At 40.5% G+C, this 17,500-nt stretch overlaps 1 protein-coding gene across 2 annotated transcripts in view; it reads right to left on the bottom strand.

Annotated features, from left to right (window-relative positions):
- LOC133652114 (E3 ubiquitin-protein ligase RBBP6-like) overlaps positions 1-17,500 on the bottom strand; it is a 79,855-nt gene that overhangs the window by 62,185 nt on the left and 170 nt on the right. For both annotated transcript variants that reach the window (XM_062050513.1, XM_062050514.1), the window contains exons 1-6: positions 17,224-17,500; positions 14,983-15,082; positions 13,728-13,776; positions 2,099-2,143; positions 1,951-2,033; positions 1,775-1,871 (exon numbers count right to left, since the gene is read on the bottom strand). The exon at positions 17,224-17,500 is cut by the window's right edge and continues 170 nt beyond it. In XM_062050513.1, coding sequence (XP_061906497.1) covers positions 1,775-1,871; positions 1,951-2,033; positions 2,099-2,143; positions 13,728-13,776; positions 14,983-15,082; positions 17,224-17,386 — 537 coding nt within the window. In that variant the 5' untranslated portion in view covers positions 17,387-17,500. The remainder of the gene's footprint in view (positions 1-1,774; positions 1,872-1,950; positions 2,034-2,098; positions 2,144-13,727; positions 13,777-14,982; positions 15,083-17,223) is intronic.

The raw sequence follows: 17,500 nt of genomic DNA, 5'->3' as shown, positions 1-17,500 counted from the left end.
AATATTTTTATTCATCCATCCATCCATTTTCTACTGCCCACTGCTCCCCAAGGGGATGGGACGCAGAGGACAAATTTCACCACATCTAGTGTGTGTGTGACAATCATTGGTACTTTAATCTTTAATCTTAATCTTATTCCCTTCGGGGTCGCGGGGGGAGCTGGAGCCTATCTCAGCTACAATCGGGCGGAAGGTGGGGGACACCCTGGACAAGTCGCCACCTCATCGCAGGGCCAACACAGATAGACAGACAACATTCACACTCACATTCACACACATGCAAAATGTATTTATCCAGTGTAAGACAATGAAGAACATATTTTCATGTGCAATGCTGACCGTGCAAAGAGGCAGCATTCATATGTTAGAGATGTTGAAGTGTGATGATAATTTCTCATTTACCAACAAAAAGCAGCGCTATAGATCGCTCTCAATAATTCAAATGTTCTTAACGTGTGTTGGAACATAAATCAATGTTTAAGACTTATCAAGTGCAAAACATACAAAGAGAATGTCAGCACCTTGTGGACGACCGAGCAGACAGCAGACAATAAGGAAGCCTTTGGTGGGGTTTCTTTTTATAATTATCATTAATTACTATTAATTACTAAAAATAGCTCTGAGTGTGTGCTTTTACTGCAGTCTACTTTTAAATATGTGCGCTATAAAACAAGTAAAACGCAGTATTTGTTTTCCACTTTTTGTTGAAATTATGTCATTTTTTAGATTATTCTCACAAGGATTATTTTAAACTAGAGCTGGGCGATATATTGATATACGCGATATATCGCGGGTTTGTCTCTGTGCGATATAGAAAATGACTGTATCGTGATATTCGAGTATACGTTCTCACGCAGTTGCTTTTAGCTGCTGGCATTACACTACAGGCTCTCCTCGCTCTTTCCTGTGTCTCCTTCTCACAGGCAGACAAGCGCACCTTCTTACACACGTCACATACGTATACGTCCTCGCGCAGCAAAGAGGTAGCAGCATGGGTAACGTTAGCTGTGATGCTAGCGCAGACGTGCGAGTGGTAATACGAGAGAGAGGAGGTGCGAATCTGGTAACAAATGAAGGAATAATGAATTCCCCCAAAAAACAGCAGGGGGTCCATCGTCTGCCGGTGGTTTGGCTTCAAGTGGGAATATGTCGAACAGACAACCGCAATTTGTCAAGTGTGGGGCAAAAGTGTTGCTGTAAAAAGTAGCATTACTGCTAATATGTAGCATCATTAAAAAGGCACCTGCTAGAGAATGAAGAGTGCTTACTCCGCATGTCAACATCTCCGTTCGGTGCCACATGCCCACACCATCAAAATGCCGAGGCAAACATTTCCAGATCAACAAAGTATGAAAAAAATAGTGATTTTTTTAGTTGTGATTTCCTTCTCTGCATGAAAGTTTTAAAGTAGCATATATTAATGCAGTACGAAGAAGAATGTTTTAATGTAGACACATAAAATTATCATACTGCTGTGATTATATGCATCAAGTGTTCATTCAAGGCTAAGGCAAAATATCGAGACATATATCGTGTATCGCGATATGGCCTTAAAATATTGCGATATTAAAAAAAGGCCATATCGCCCAGCCCTACTTTAAACATTGACAAATTCTTAAAAGTTGATCCAATATTACTAAAAAAAATATAAGCCTCACTTTTGTTGCAACTTTCTGAAAAACCTTTTGTGTATTCAGCTATTTTCGGCTGCAGTGATCACAAAAAAAGGCGTCCAAATCCTAGAAAAGTGTCAAAAAGAGTGTTTGAACTTTACCCCGCTGGTGGGACAGTGCCTGATATGATGTCCGGTGTTGCCACAGCGGTAGCAGGTGTAGTTCGCAGGCAGCGGTGCACCAAACGTCTTGTGGTATCTACAGAGTTGAGGTAGTGTGAGTGCAGACCGGGGACTGAAATACGATGTTTGTACCGGAAAACTGAAAGTTGTCTCACAGCGTGGGGTCGTACGAGGACTGGTTCATCACCACTTTGATCTTCTCATCCTCCGGCACGTCGGCATCTGCCAGGTTCACCATCTGCACGGCAGTCAACGTTTGTGGGACAACATTCCAGGCAGACAAAGGTGAAACGGAGAGCATACCTTGGAGAATAAAGGCAAAGCGTTGGTGGAGCTGTGGTCGTCCATCTGTTAGAATTGAACACAAATCAATTTCACTGAGACTGGGATTCTGCAGCATCAGCAAATCTAACTTAATGCAACTTAAAACAAATGTAATGCCCGTGTCCTACAGCAGATCGTTATTATATGTAGTAGGGTTGTACGGTATACCGGTACTAGTATAGTACCGCAATACTAATGAATCATATTTGGTACTATACCGCATCTAAAAAGTACCGTATATATGTATGTATATATATATATACATACATACATACATTTAAGGGTGTAACGGTACGTGTATTTGTATTGAACCGTTTCGGTACGGGGGTTTCGGTTCGGTTCAGGGGTGTACCGAACGAGCAAAGCTAAAGTCTTAACAAGCTGCTCCGCTCCGTTCTGCCTGTCTTTGTCAGTACACAGCACCCAGCATTGTCCCACCCACACAATCTTACACACAGAGCGGTAACAGCCAATCAGCAGAGCGTATTCAGAGCGGTAGCAGCCAATCAGCAGTGCGTTTTCAGAGCGCATGGAGTCAGAGCGCTAGCGTCGTCATGAGCAGGTAGGTGTTTAGCAGGTAAGCATAATGCCGCGGACTCTCCCCAAATTTTAATAAACACCTCCCAGTCAACTACTAGTAACATCACTATGAGCCCGTTGACATTCTAGAAACTTAAACTGCAGCTCAGCTCGCTCGCAGTCCTGGCTTGAGGTGAAGACTAATTAGCTTTTAGCGTAACGTTAGCTCATTTTGAGGTGTGTGTGTGCGTGTGTGTGTGCCTACATGAACTCCATGGTGGTCAGGGATGAATAGTCTCTTCTTTTGCTATTGTACTATTTTTTCAGCTATAGTTACATTAATCATTAGTAAAGTAGCAGTCTAGTTTTGAATGGCAGTGTCCCTGCTATCACATGTTGATAAAAATATAACATTTACATAATAAAATATACAGGCTTCCCAAATGCTGTAATAAATTAAGCATGATGAGTTGACTTGAAACGGTTTAATGTTGCACTTTTTATATGTAGAAGAAAAATGTTGTCATTTTATTTAATCTGAGCAACAATTTGAGGCAGTTTAATGTTGATTAACGTGGGCAGAATTATTAGTGTTCCCAATGTTAAAATGATAAAGCCATTGTTTACAAATTTGGTAAATAAATAACCCAAAAATTTATATTTTGTTGTTTTCTTACTGTACCGAAAATGAACCGAACCGTGACCTCTAAACCGAGGTACGTACCGAATCGAAATTCTTGTATAGGTTACACCCCTAATTTATATATATATAATTTAATTGTATATTAAGATTAAAGATTAAGATTAAAGTACCAATGATTGTCACACACACACTAGATGTGGCGAAATTTGTCCTCTGCATTTGTCCCATCCCCTTGGGGTGTGTGTATATTGCTGCATATACTGTATATACCAGGGGTGTCAAACGTACGGCCCGAGGGCCGGATCAGGCCCACAAACAGGTTTTATGCGGCCCGCGGGATGAGTTTGCTAAGTATAAAAATTAACCTGAAATTTTTTAATGAAACAGCTGTCGCAATAGCAATTCTTTGTATCTTTGTAGATGATGCTTCATATGTACAAAATAAACCACATGTTAGTACAGTTAGTACATGTCAGTCGAGAAAAATGAGCAAACTACATAAATAACATCCTGTAATTTGATTTTGATATAATTTTTTTATCTTGATAGATTGAAAATTAACACCAATGAGTTGACTGATGAACATTATCACATAATTTATTCAGAAAATATAAATAACGACAAATAGATAGAATACTATTAACAGCAACATTTAAGTGTAAAAAACCCCCAACAACATTATGATTTGTACATTTTCAGATAGAGATGTCCGATAATGGCTTTTTTGCCGATATCCGATATTCCAATATTGTCCAACTCTTAATTATCGATTCCGATATCAACCGATACCGATATATATAGTCGTGGAATTAACACATTATTATGCCTAATTTTGTTGTGATGCCCCACTGGATGCATTAAACAATGTAACAAGGTTTTCCAAAATAAATCATCTCAAGTTATGGAAAAAAATGCCAACATGGCACTGCCATATTTAAGTATTTTTGAAGTCACAAAGTGCATTATTTTTTTTAACATGCCACAAAACAGCAGCTTGGAATTTGGGACATGCTCTCCCTGAGAGAGCATGAGGAGGTTGAGGTGGGGGGGGGGGGGGGGGGGTGTATATTGTAGCGTCCCGGAAGAGTTAGTGCTGCAAGGGGTTCTGGGTATTTGTTCTGTTGTGTTTATGTTGTGTTACGGTGCGGATGTTCTCCCGAAATGTATTTGTCATTCTTGCTTGGTGTGGGTTCACAGTGTGACGCATATTTGTAACAGTGTTAAAGTTGTTTATACGGTCACCCTCAGTGTGACCTGTATGGCTGTTGACCAAGTATGTATTGCATTCACTTGTGTGTGTGAAAGCCGTAGGTATTATGAGATTGGGCCGGCACGCAAGGCAGTGCCTTTAAGGTTTATTGGCGCTCTGTACTTCTCCCTACGCCCATGTACCACTCCGGCGTTTTAAAAAGTCATAAATTTTACTTTTTGAAACCGATACCGATAATTTCCGATATTACATTTTAAAGCATTTATCGGCCAATATTATCGGACATCTCTAATTTCAGAATGTGCTTGTTCTATTTTCTAACAAAGAAAACAATCTGAAGTTGTCTTTATTTTTAAGTTATCGTGCCGTGATTTTACTAGTCCGGCCCATTTGGGTGTAGATTTTTCTCCATGTGGCCCCCGATCTAAAATGAGTTTGACACCCCTGGTATATACTTTAATCTTTATATACTTATACTATACCACATCCGTCTGAGCATACCTGCTTACCTGTATATACTATACCTATATATATTCTTACTATTCGCACTAATTATACCCGTTTAAGTTTTGTTTAGCATACTACTCAGTTCACTCCTATTCATGTAGACATACCCTATTTAATCACCTGGACATTGTATATGACATGGATATCACTGCTGCACTTTACTATTTATTTGCACTCTGGTTGGATGCCAAACTTCTTTTCGCTGTACTATACTTGTGCTGTGCAATGACAGTAAATTAAATCTACACTGAACTAGGGCTGAGCGATATATCGATGTACTCGATATATTGCGGGTTTGTCACAATATAGACAATTACTATATCGTGATATTCGAGTATACGTTCTCACGCACTTGTTTTTAGTTGCGGGCATTATACTACAGGCTCTTCCCACTCTTTATCATCTCTCCTTCTCACAGATAGCAAGCGCACCTTCTTACATACGTCACATACGTATACGCCCTTGCGGAGCAGAGAGGTAGCGGCATGGGTAACGTTAGCTGTGGTGCGAGTAGTAACATGAGAGAAAGAAGGTGCGAATCTGGTAACAAATGAAGGAAGAATTAATTCCCAAGAAAAACAGCAGGAGTCCATCATCTGGCGGTGGTTTGGCTTCAAGTGGGAATATGTCGAACAGACAACCGTAATTTGTCAAGTGTGGGGCAAAAAGCTTTGCTACAAAAAGTAGCATTACTGCTAATATGTAGCATCATTTGAAAAGTCACCCGCTAGAGAATGAAGAGTGCTTAATCCGCATGTCAACATCTCCATTCGGTGCCACACCAACAAAATGCCGAGGCAAGCATTCCACATCAACACCGTATGAAAAAAATAGTAAACAGATGGAGATAACGTCCGCAGTAACCTACCTTATAGCGATTTGATTTCCTATTATGCAGCTCATTTTTATTTGACAGTTATTGAAATATCTTGTGTGACATCATGCACAAAAGTGCACTTTGTGTTTTTAACTATTGTAGAGGTGTTCTGTACAAAAAGTGCACTTTAATGTAGTGTTGTTTTGATAAGTCATCTTAGCGACATCATGCACAAAAGTGCATTAATAGCTTGTTTTAAAATGTCTCTGACAATCTTGCACTTTCTGTTTTGAAATGACATGAATGTTTGTGCCACTGCTTAATAACTGTTTAATAAATACAGTTTTGGTCAACTGACCTAGTTGTGATTTCGATCTCTGCATGAAAGTTTAAAATGAGCATATATTAATGCAGTATGAACAAGAATGTTTTAATGTAAACACATAGAATCATCATACTGCTGTGATTATATGCATCAAGTGTTCATTCAAGGCTAAGGCAAAATATTGAGATATATATCGTGTATCGTGACATGGCCTAAAAATATCAAGATATTAAAAAAAGGCCATATCGCCAAGCCCTACACTGAACACAATTGTACTGCATCCAATTGTACTTGTCATGTGGTAAAAATACTGGACATGTGTAAGTGTGATGCACCACTACTGCCATAATACTCACTGTTAAATGAATCAAGTGTTCATTGTACACCACTAAAATACATGACTCACACTGAACACATACGTTTGTATCCCTGCCACACACATGCAAATATTTTACAAGTACCTTTATGAAACTGTGTCTCATTGCATTCATTTAAAGTCTGATGCAAATGTTCAAATACAATTTGTTTTTTCCTCCACACATTTGCGGACTTTCAGTTGATGCAGTTGACAACTTTGGAGTCCTGCCTTTGTATGGCAGCACAATGCACAGTGCTGACTTTCTGCTTTATGTCACCAGCATTTGTCTGACAAACAAAGATGCAGGACAATGGTGCCCCACCTGTCTTGGATGGGATGGGCCAATACTGGGGGTCACCACCCGATATTGGGCCCCTATCAGCAAAATAAGACTCTGGGATGATGTCATTTCTGATATCATGTGCGATACAAGCAATACTGCAGAGTGTTTACTTGTGTGTGATATTATGTGCGATACAAACAGTCCTGCAGCCTGTTTACATGTGTGTGATATCATGTGTGATATAAGCCGTCCTGCAGCGCGTTTACTTGCGTGTGATATCATGTGCGATACAAGCATTCCTGCAGCATGTTTACTTGTGTGATATCATGTGCGATACAAGCAGTCCTGCAGTGTTTACTTGTGTGTGATATCATGTGTGATGCAAGCAGACCTGCAGAGTATTTACTTGTGTGATATAATGTGCGATACAAGCAGTGTTTACTTGTGTGTGATATCATGTGCGACACAAGCAGTCCTGACACGTGTTTACTTGTGTGTGATATCACACAACGGCAGGGGAAGGCGTGGCGAAGTTGGGAGAGTGGCCGTGCCAGCAATCTGAGGGTTACTGGTTTAATCCCCACCTTCTACCATCCTAGTCACGTCCGTTGTGTCCTTGAGCAAGACACTTCACCCTTGCTCCTGAGGGCCTGGTTAGCACCGTGCATGGCAGCTCCAACCACCAGTGTGTGAATGGGTGAATGTGGAAATAGTGTCAAAGCGCTTTGAGTTCCTTAAAAAAGGTAGAAAAGCGCTGTACAAGTACAACCCATTTACCATTTTATCATGTGCGATACATGCAGTCCTGCAGTGTTTACTTGTGTGTGATATCATGTGATACAAGCAGTCCTGCAGCCTGTTTACTTGTGTGTGATATCATGTGCGATACAAGCGGTACTGCAGCATGTTTACTCTTGACATTTTACTGTACATGCAATCACATAGATGTTTTGCTGAGATTGAATCAATATCAACATGGGATAGGTACACCCCTAAATATTGAATGATTAAGATGGATGACCCAAACAAACAAGTTGGGGTTCTAAAGCAGCAGTTGGTGCCTGTATCAGCCATCAAGGACTGTGCTGTGTGATAAGCTGTGACGCCCACTTCAACCACGCTTCATTACTACTTTCCACTTGATCAGCATGAAAATGAAACCCTATTTACAAATAGAGCATGTCCTCTAGTGACCCACATCCTTATCTCTTACCTACGAGGTTGATTTTCCTTGTCAAATCATTGACGAACACTTTATTTACCTAAAAAGGGAATTATTTATTCAACTCCTACCAAGAGTTGCAAAGAACAGCATTCACTTGTGTATTTATGTTTTTATTCATGGAACATGTCAACTTGTGTCCTTTTATTCTTGCCTGTCAGCATATTGTTAAACATTGGCATACTAAAAACAATTTTTGACTTTTGTGACAACTGAGCACTTTAACATTTTGCCACCATAAAAAAATGTCTACTGTGAAGGACAAAAAGGCACACAAAGGCAATCTCCTACTTTATTTTAGAAGGTTTGTTATCGGTCTGTAACAGAAGAAAGCATAACTATTTCTTCCCATTACTTTTATAATAAACACACCTTCCTTAAAAAAACGTGTTGCTGGTACAAATAAGTGACGGCGCTTGAATATGCACTTCCTGTATGGCCATGCATACTTTTTATTTGTTGTGTTTATTAGGGGATGTATGTCATTATTTGGTGTGTCCAAAGCAGTTGCAGTGCTGTACATTTATTCAAAGTAAAAAACAAAAACAATTATCAATGTCCTTATTCACTTCTGCCATGGCTGACAATATCAACATCAAACTAAATGTTAACCACCAGGTCCACGAAAACACACTTCACCCATGGCGAAGCGATCTAAACACGTTCCCAAGGCGCTCAAAAAAAAATGTGCAACTCCCTCAAGTGTTTCAAAACAAGCCACCATTATCCACACCTGATCCACTTTGCAGCAATCAGCCCACACGCTCTTAAAGGGGCAGTGCACGTTAGAAAACAATGACATGTTACAGCCATCTAAAATAAACAATTCAAATACTGAATGAATGACGTAACAATTCTAATGACAATAACAATAGTTTTATAACACATTACTGTAAATGGAAAACCACTATCATGTTTTTTCACATTAAAATTCTGCCTGTTTTTTTGTTTTGTTTACTGTAAAACCTACGGTTGTTTATACAGTGTATTACTGTAAATGGAAAAAACTAACATGTTTTACGATTCATTTCTGGCAACTGAGCTGCCATATGAATTTTATCATTTTATTTTATTTTTTAAAGATATTTGAGTATTTATTTAAATTTTAACAAAAAAAAAGTTTGGCATATATGTTAATATAATATATTTTTTTTGCATTTTTAGACAATATTAAAGTTTAAGATAAAAATGATTCATTAATAATACAAAATAAAATACTTTTGAGTTGACATATTTCCAGACTTTCGCAGGACACATAAAATTATGTGGCGGGCCAGATGTGGCCCCCAGGCCAGGAGTTTGGCATTTTGGCCTAAAGCAAAGCTTTTCAATAATTTTCTGATCCGCCCCCCCAGGAAGAAGAAGACATCTAGCCCTTCCCCACACACACACTCTTCGCCATGACTATCAATAGTATCATTTGTAAAATTGTTCTAAGCACACCTCTGCATAACATAGTATCCTTATTAACATCAACTCACAGAGTATAACTTTATTATTATGGTTGTTTTAGTCTGTAACAGAAAAGATTGAAAGTGCATCAATTTGCCTGAAATTCTATTTTCTTTTTCAATTCTATTTAAACCAACTTATTGACCGACTTGAAAAGATAGATACTGAAAACTAGACTAAAATAAACTCAATAAATAATGATACATTTACACTGGTCAGCAACATATACATAATATATAAAATACTTAAACCTAAAAATAACAATTTGTGCAAAAAAAACAACTCAAAAGGAGGAAGTCAAAAATGGCTACAGTTAGCATGTTTTGTAGTGCACAGCGGGGTTGGAAGCATGATACTGATAAAGCATGTTTCCCCGGGTTACACGCCCCTCCCAAAAAGACCAAATGCAAACCTGCTGGCATGCTACGGCAATAATTTATGTATTTCTTGTAGCTGACCAGCAACAACGATGTACAGGAACGTGATTCTGTCCCTGCAGGATTTCAAGATGGCGCCAATTCCCGCACATTCAAGCGATCCTCGTGAATTATGTTATATTATCAACTGTCCAATCAAAACGTATTGTTGTGTCTTAAGTGAACGAACATGTAACAATTTATCAACTCGTTATTGATCAAACCTCACAATTAAAGGCCTACTGAAACCCACTACTACCGACCACGCAGTCTGATAGTTTATATATCAATGATGAAATCTTAACATTGCAACACATGCCAATACGGCCGGGTTAACTTATAAAGTGCAATTTTAAATTTCCCGCTAAACTTCCGGTTGAAAACGTCAATATATGATGACGTATGCGTGTGACATCAATCGTTGAACCGGAAGTATTGGTACCCCATTGAATCCAATACAAAAAAGCTCTGTTTTCATCTCAAAATTCCACAGTATTCTGGACATCTGTGTTGGTGAATCTTTTGGAATTTGTTTAATGAACAATGAAGACTGCAAAGAAGAAAGTTGTAGGTGGGATCGGTGTATTAGCGGCTGGCTGTAGCAACACAACAAGGAGGACTTGCTTGGATAGCAGACGCGCTAGCCGACGCTAGCCGCCAACCGCACAGATGATCGGGTGAAGTCCTTCGTCCTTCCGTCGATCGCTGGAACGCAGGTGAGCACGGGTGTTGATGAGCAGATGAGGGCTGGCTGGCGTAGGTGGAGCGCTAATGTTTTTATCATAGCTCTGTGAGGTCTCGTTGCTAAGTTAGCTTCAATGGCGTCGTTAGCAACAGCATTGTTAAGCTTTGCCAGGCTGGGAATTATTAACCGTGTAGTTACATGTACATGGCTTAATAGTATTATTGATCTTCTGTCTACCTTTCCAGTCAGGGATTTATTTATTTTGTTTCTATCTGCATTTGAGCCCGATGCTATCACGTTAGCTCAGTAGCTAAAGAGCTTCGCCGATGTATTGTCGTGGAGATAAAAGTCACTGTGAATGTCCATTTCGCGTTCTCGACTCTCATTTTCAAGAGGATATAGTATCCGAGGTGGTTTAAAATACAAATCCGTGATCCACAATAGGAAAAGGAGAAAGTGTGGAATCCAATGAACCCTTGTACCTAAGTTACGGTCAGAGCGAAAAAAGATACGTCCTGCACTGCCTCTCTAGTCCTTCACTCTCACTTTCCTCATCCACAAATCTTTTATCCTCGCTCAAATTAATGGGGTAATCGTCGCTTTCTCGGTCCGAATCTCTCTTTCTGCATTGTAAACAATGGTAAAATGTGAGGAGTCCTTCCTCCGGTGATGTCACGCTACTTCCGGTATAGGCAAGGCTTTTTTTTTATCAGCGACCTTTATCGTCGTTCTCGTGCGTGTCTTCGGTTCGGCACACACGTGATCCGCGGTTTGATATATGAAACAAAAAAAAAAGGTGTCCGCACTTTTAGTCCACACACAGCGTGGTCATGGCGAGCGGAGTAACGGAGGAGCTTGGACGCCCCGCGCCATTTAATCGGTGTGTTTGTAGGTGCAGACTTGGTTGTGCAAAACGAGGCTTTTAAACAAATGCTGAACGTGCTTGAGCCCCGTTTCGACATCCCGTCGCGCACCCACTTCAGCGATAAGATTGTGCCAGATCTGTATGAGCAGGAGAAGAAAAAAGTTGTGGATGATGAACTATCCCGAGCATCATCTGTTGAGGCTCATGACAGAAGGGTGGACGTCCTGGGGAACGTCCACCTGGACGTCCTGGGGAACGTCCACCCGGACGTCCTGGGGAACGTCCACCTGGACGTCCTGGGGGACGCCCAGGGGAACTATGTGACGATAAGCGCTCACTTCATCACAGCAGACTGGCAGATGAGAAGACACGCCCCCTCTACGAGAGTCACCTTGCACTGACACAAGCAGTGGAGGAATGGAGGATAAAGATATCCCAGTCACGTGATAATGCCAAAAATCTAATAATTGCAGTGACTGAGGCAGGACTAGGACCACAGGTAGTGCATGTAGTGAATTTGGCATCACATCTCAGTCAATAGGATGGAGCGCCTCCTTGGGAAGATCAGGAAGGAGGTTTCCTACTTCCACCCAAGCACAACAGCTGCTCATGTGCTTAAGACAAAGCAAGAAATGCTTTACATACATGATGTCCCAACGAGGTGGAACTCCACTTATGATATGTTGGAGCAGCAGGCAGCTATATACTCTGCATTGACCCACAAGACCCTGAAGATAATGTCAAAGACATCATCAACCTGTCTGATGATGTGAGAGTGGCAGAGGAGGTCCTCCAGGTGCTTAAACCCCTCAAAAGTGTTACATCTCTACTGAGCACTGAAACTTCACCATCTGTGTCAATGATCCTGCCACTGAAAACAAGGATTCTACAATCCATGGCTCCAAGTGTGGAAGACAGCAGTATCACTCCAGATGTCAGGCTTTATTTCACTATCTATGTTTCAAGGAAGATGATGTGCCTTCTTATGTTGCACTTTCAGTTGTTTTTTATTAATGGTCATTGGTCCAAGTTTAAAGAAAGGAGAAATGCCTTTTTATGTTGCACTGTTTTTCATTAATTATGTTAAAAGGAAGATAAAAATGCATGTCAAGTTGGTCAACATATTGTATTATTCTCTAGTGCAATAACAGTACTGAAATAAGGCTAAAAGGGCATTAATGGGGGCTTTAAAAAAAAAAAGAACAAAAAAAGAAGTAACTAGTTACTTTTCACAGTAACGCATTACTTTTTGGTGTAAGTAACTGAGTTAGTAACTGAGTTACTTTTGAAATAAAGTAACTAGTAACTGTAACTAGTTACTGGTTTTCAGTAACTAACCCAACAATGATTAAGACAATAAAGAACTTATTTTAATGTGCAATGCTGACCAAGCAAAGAGGCAGCATTTACATGTTGGATATGTTGAAGTGTGATTATAATCTCTCATTTACCAACAAAAATGAGCGCTCAACAGTTGACAAATGTTCCTAACGTGCAGGTGTAAAGGTGTTCAAACATAAATTACAGCAACTTGTGGATGACGGAGCAGACAGTGGACAATAAGAAGTCTTTACTGATGTTTCTCTCTAATTATCACTAATTATTACTTATTATGAAATAAAATTGTGCAGTAATGTGACAAAAATGTGCTTTTCCCTTCTAGTGTCTACTTTCAAATACGCGTGCTATAAAACAAGAAAAACATTTTTGTAGAAATGCTGTGCTTTTTGAGGTGAAGGTTACAAAGAACACCTCAAACATTGACCAGGCATTCATAAAATCACATGTTGATTTGAGATATCGCAACTTTTGCTGCAACTTTCTGAAAAAGCTGCCACAAATTCATACATTTGAGGTGGCAAAAAGGAGGACTGACTGTTTACAGAGATGATGTCACCACTCACATGTGGGAGGTGAAGAAATGCATCAAGGTCATTATTTAGTAACACTGTTTACACCAAGAAATATTGGGTAGTATATTTATTATTATTATGCTAATAATGACAGGCAGATTTCTCAGGAAAATGTCGACTTTTTTCTGCCAGCCAAAATAATAATAAAGAATAAATAAATAATAATAGTATTAGGATATGTCTAATTAGACAGTAATTGACACACAATATGTCTTATTCTACAATGAGTGGGGATGCTGTGTCTGTGTGTGTTACGTACTGCTTTGATGTATAATAATACTACTAATACTAATACTATTAGGAAAAGTCTAATTAGACAGTAATTGACACATAAGTGGTGTTATTCTACAATGAGTAGGGATGCTGTGTGTGTGTGTGTGTGTTGTTACGTACTGCTCTGATGTTTCCAGAGATGCGGTGACTGTGGACATCTAATCTCTCACTGCAACATAAAAATACACTGGTAATCATGACCACACCTGCAGACATCATCTTTGTGTTGAGCAATGTTGAGCAATGCTGAGTAGCAATAAGGTCAGTCATGTGACCACTGACGTGTGAACATGCTGAGCTACAGGTGTCAAACTCAAGGCCTGGGAGACAGATCTGGCCTGCCACATCATTTAATGTGACCTGTGCCACGTCATGTAATATACCATCTTATTTGAAGTGACCCGCCATAATATTTATTGTGACCCGCCACTTCATTTAGTGTGGCTCCCCCCCCTCATTTAATAAGGCTCACCAACTCGCCGGCAACATCATTTAATATGACCCGCCCTACCTAATTTAACGTGGCCAGCAATCTCATTTAATGTGGCCAGCAATCTCATTTAATGTGGCCAGCAATCTCATTTAATGTGGAGAGCAATCTCATCTAACGTGGCCCGCGCCACCTCATTTAATGTGGCCCGCACCACCTCATCTAAAGTGGCCCGCCATCTCATTTAATTAGGCCTACCCCACCTCATCTCAAGTGGCTCGCCATCTCATTTGAAGTGGCCCGCCACGTCATTTAATGTTGCTCACGCTACTTAATTTAATGTGGCTCATGCTACGTCATTTAATGTGGCTCGCACTACATCATTTATTGTGGCTCGCTACGTCATTTATTGTGGCCCGCAATGTAATTTATTGTGGCCCATGCTATGCCATTTATTGTGGCCATGCTATGCTATTTAATGTGCCTACTACATCATATAATGTGGCCCTCCATCTCATTTAAATGACCCGCCACCTCATTTATCATGGCCCAACATTGTCATTTAATGTGGGATTCCACATTATTTTATGTGGGATGCCACAATATTTTACGAGGTAGGCCACATTATTTATGTAGTTTGCCACATTATTTTATGTGGCCTCTCAAATGAATTATTGTGGTCCACAAACTTTTTTTTATGTGGCCTGCCATGCCATTAACGAATTATCTTATTTTAAATATCTGCTCCTCACCTTGACTTACAATTTCAAAGCAAGTTATCATCAAAAAAGATGCTTCTGCAAATAGTGTCAGGAGACCATTACATGTTTGTAGTTGCTACAAGCCGCCCTCTGAGGGCCACCAGAACTGCGAGTGGCCCTCAATGAAGACCAGTTTGACACCTGTGTAAGCTAAGTGGTAGCACATGAAGTTGTGAACACTCACATGTTGAGAGTCTTCTTCACTGGACCACTCCGGACTCCAGGGACCCTTCGGACAATCACGGAAGATCCTTTGGGGATGAGACCTCCCTCCTCCGTGTACTCTGAGGAGGACATCCAGTCAACAACTTCACAAATAATTATTCTAAAGATGTCATAGCATCTGTGTCCTGCCTTGGAGACTTTGTATATGTAAGTAATATTAGTAAGTTCATGACGCAGTGTGTTGAATGATGCGGACACGTTTGTTACTGGATACTTTCTAAAACGCTTCTGCTTTGGAGACTTTGTGTAAGTAATATTAATAAGTTCACGACGCAGTGTGTTGAATGAAGCGGACACGTTTGTTATTGGATACTTTCTATAACGCTTCTGCCTCGGAGACTTTGTGTGTATAACATGTAGGGACGTAGCGATATATGTTTACACATATGTACTACACTCGCGCACATATATTTAGTACACTTGTACATATATTTAGTACACTCGCGCACTTATATTTAGTACACACACACATTTAGTACACTCGCACATATAATTTAAGTACACATGTATTTAGTACACTCACACATAATTTAAGTACACATGTATTTAGTACACTCGCACACATATTAGGTACACTCGTGCACACATTAAGTACACTTTTGCACACATTTTTAGTACACTCGAGCACATACACTGTATTGCCAAAAGTATTTGGCCACCCATCCAAATGATGATAATCAGGTGTCCTAATCACTTGGCCCGGCCACAGGTGTATAAAATCAAGCACTTAGGCATGGAGACTGTTTCTACAAACATTTGTGAAATAATGGGCCGCTTTCAGTGATTTCCAGCGTGGAACTGTCATAGGATGCTACAAATCCAGTCGTGAAATGTCCTCGCTCCTAAATATTCCAAAGTCAACTTTATCATAAAAAAAGTGAAGAGTTTGGGAACAACAGCAACTCCAATGCAAAGCGTGGGATGCAGTGGTGTAAAGCACGTCGCCACTGGACTCTAGAGCAGTGGAGACGCCTTCTCTGGACTGATGAGTCACGCTTTTCCATCTGGCAATCTGATGGACCAGTCTAGCGTTCTCCTGGCAACCTCCAAGCCCACATTTCGGAATGCATTGTGTCGAGTGTGAAATTTGGTGGAGGAGGAATTATGGTGTGGGGTTGTTTTTCAGGAGTTGGGCTTGGCCCCTTAGTTCCAGTGAAAGGAACTTTGAATGCTCCAGGATACCAAAACATTTTGGCAATATAGTGTATGTTTACTACACTTGTACACATTCAGTACACTCGTGTACATATATTTAGTACACCCGCACACACGTATTTCGTACGCTCGCGTACACTTTTTTCGTACGCTCGCGTACACATTTTCCGTACCCTTGTACACACTTGTACTATATACATGTGCGCGGATGTACTAAATACATTTTTCGTACGCTTGTACACATTTTTCGTACGCTTGCACACATTTTTTGTACACTTGAACACACTTGTACTTAATACATGTGCGCGGGTGTATTAAATACATGTGCGCGGGTGTACTAAATACATGTGCGCGGGTGTACACATTTTTCGTACACTTGTACACACTAGTACTTAATACATGTGCGCGAGTGTACTTAATACATGTGCGCGGGTGTACTAAATACATGTGTGCGGGTGTACTAAATACATGTGTGCGGGTGTACACATTTTTCGTACGCTTGTACACATTTATCGTACGCTTGTACACATTTATCGTACGCTTGTACACATTTATCGTACGCTTGTACACATTTTTCGTACGCTTGTACACATTTTCCGTACGCTTGTACACATTTTTCATACACTCAGGCACATATATTTGGTACATATATTAAGTACACTCGCACACTTATATTAACTTCACATATATTTAGTACACTCTTGAACACATTAAGTACACTGGCGCGCACTTATATTACGTAGACACATTAAGTACACTTGCGCACATCCATTAAATATTTCGTACACTCTTGCACATATATTAAGTACACTTGTACACATACTTACCGTAGTTCACTCTCGCACATATATTAAGTAGACATATTTAGTACACTTGCGCACACATGTTCAGTGCACCTGCACACAGTGACGCAACGCAACCTCGACCACGTGCTTCCGGTGCCCGGTCGAAGTTGCAACGACAAGAAGCGGACTTTGATGGCAGCCAAACGAACAGGACGGACTTTCTTTAAAGGCGCCCAACCAAAGAAAGAAACATGTGTCACCTTCTTTGGTTTGCGCGTTGGTGATCTGCAGGTCGCAGCCGGCTCGCAGCTTCTCCCTGCCCATAATCTGCTCCTTCAGGTCGGCCAGGGAGATGTGCGGCCCGTCGAACAGCAGCGTGTCGTAGCTGAGCTTGGAGGAGAACTTGTAGTGAATGTGCGCCATATTGACAACAAAATAAACTAAATTAAAACCCGCCGGCGTGCGAGCAAGTTAGCCGAGCTAAGCTAGCGTTAGCAGTCGCCGTTCGCTAGCTAACAAGTGTCTGGCCAAAGTGGA

The sequence above is a fragment of the Entelurus aequoreus genome, linkage group LG06, assembly GCF_033978785.1.
Source record: "Entelurus aequoreus isolate RoL-2023_Sb linkage group LG06, RoL_Eaeq_v1.1, whole genome shotgun sequence".
NCBI lineage: Eukaryota > Metazoa > Chordata > Actinopteri > Syngnathiformes > Syngnathidae > Entelurus > Entelurus aequoreus.
This window is presented reverse-complemented; position numbering and strand designations above follow the sequence as displayed.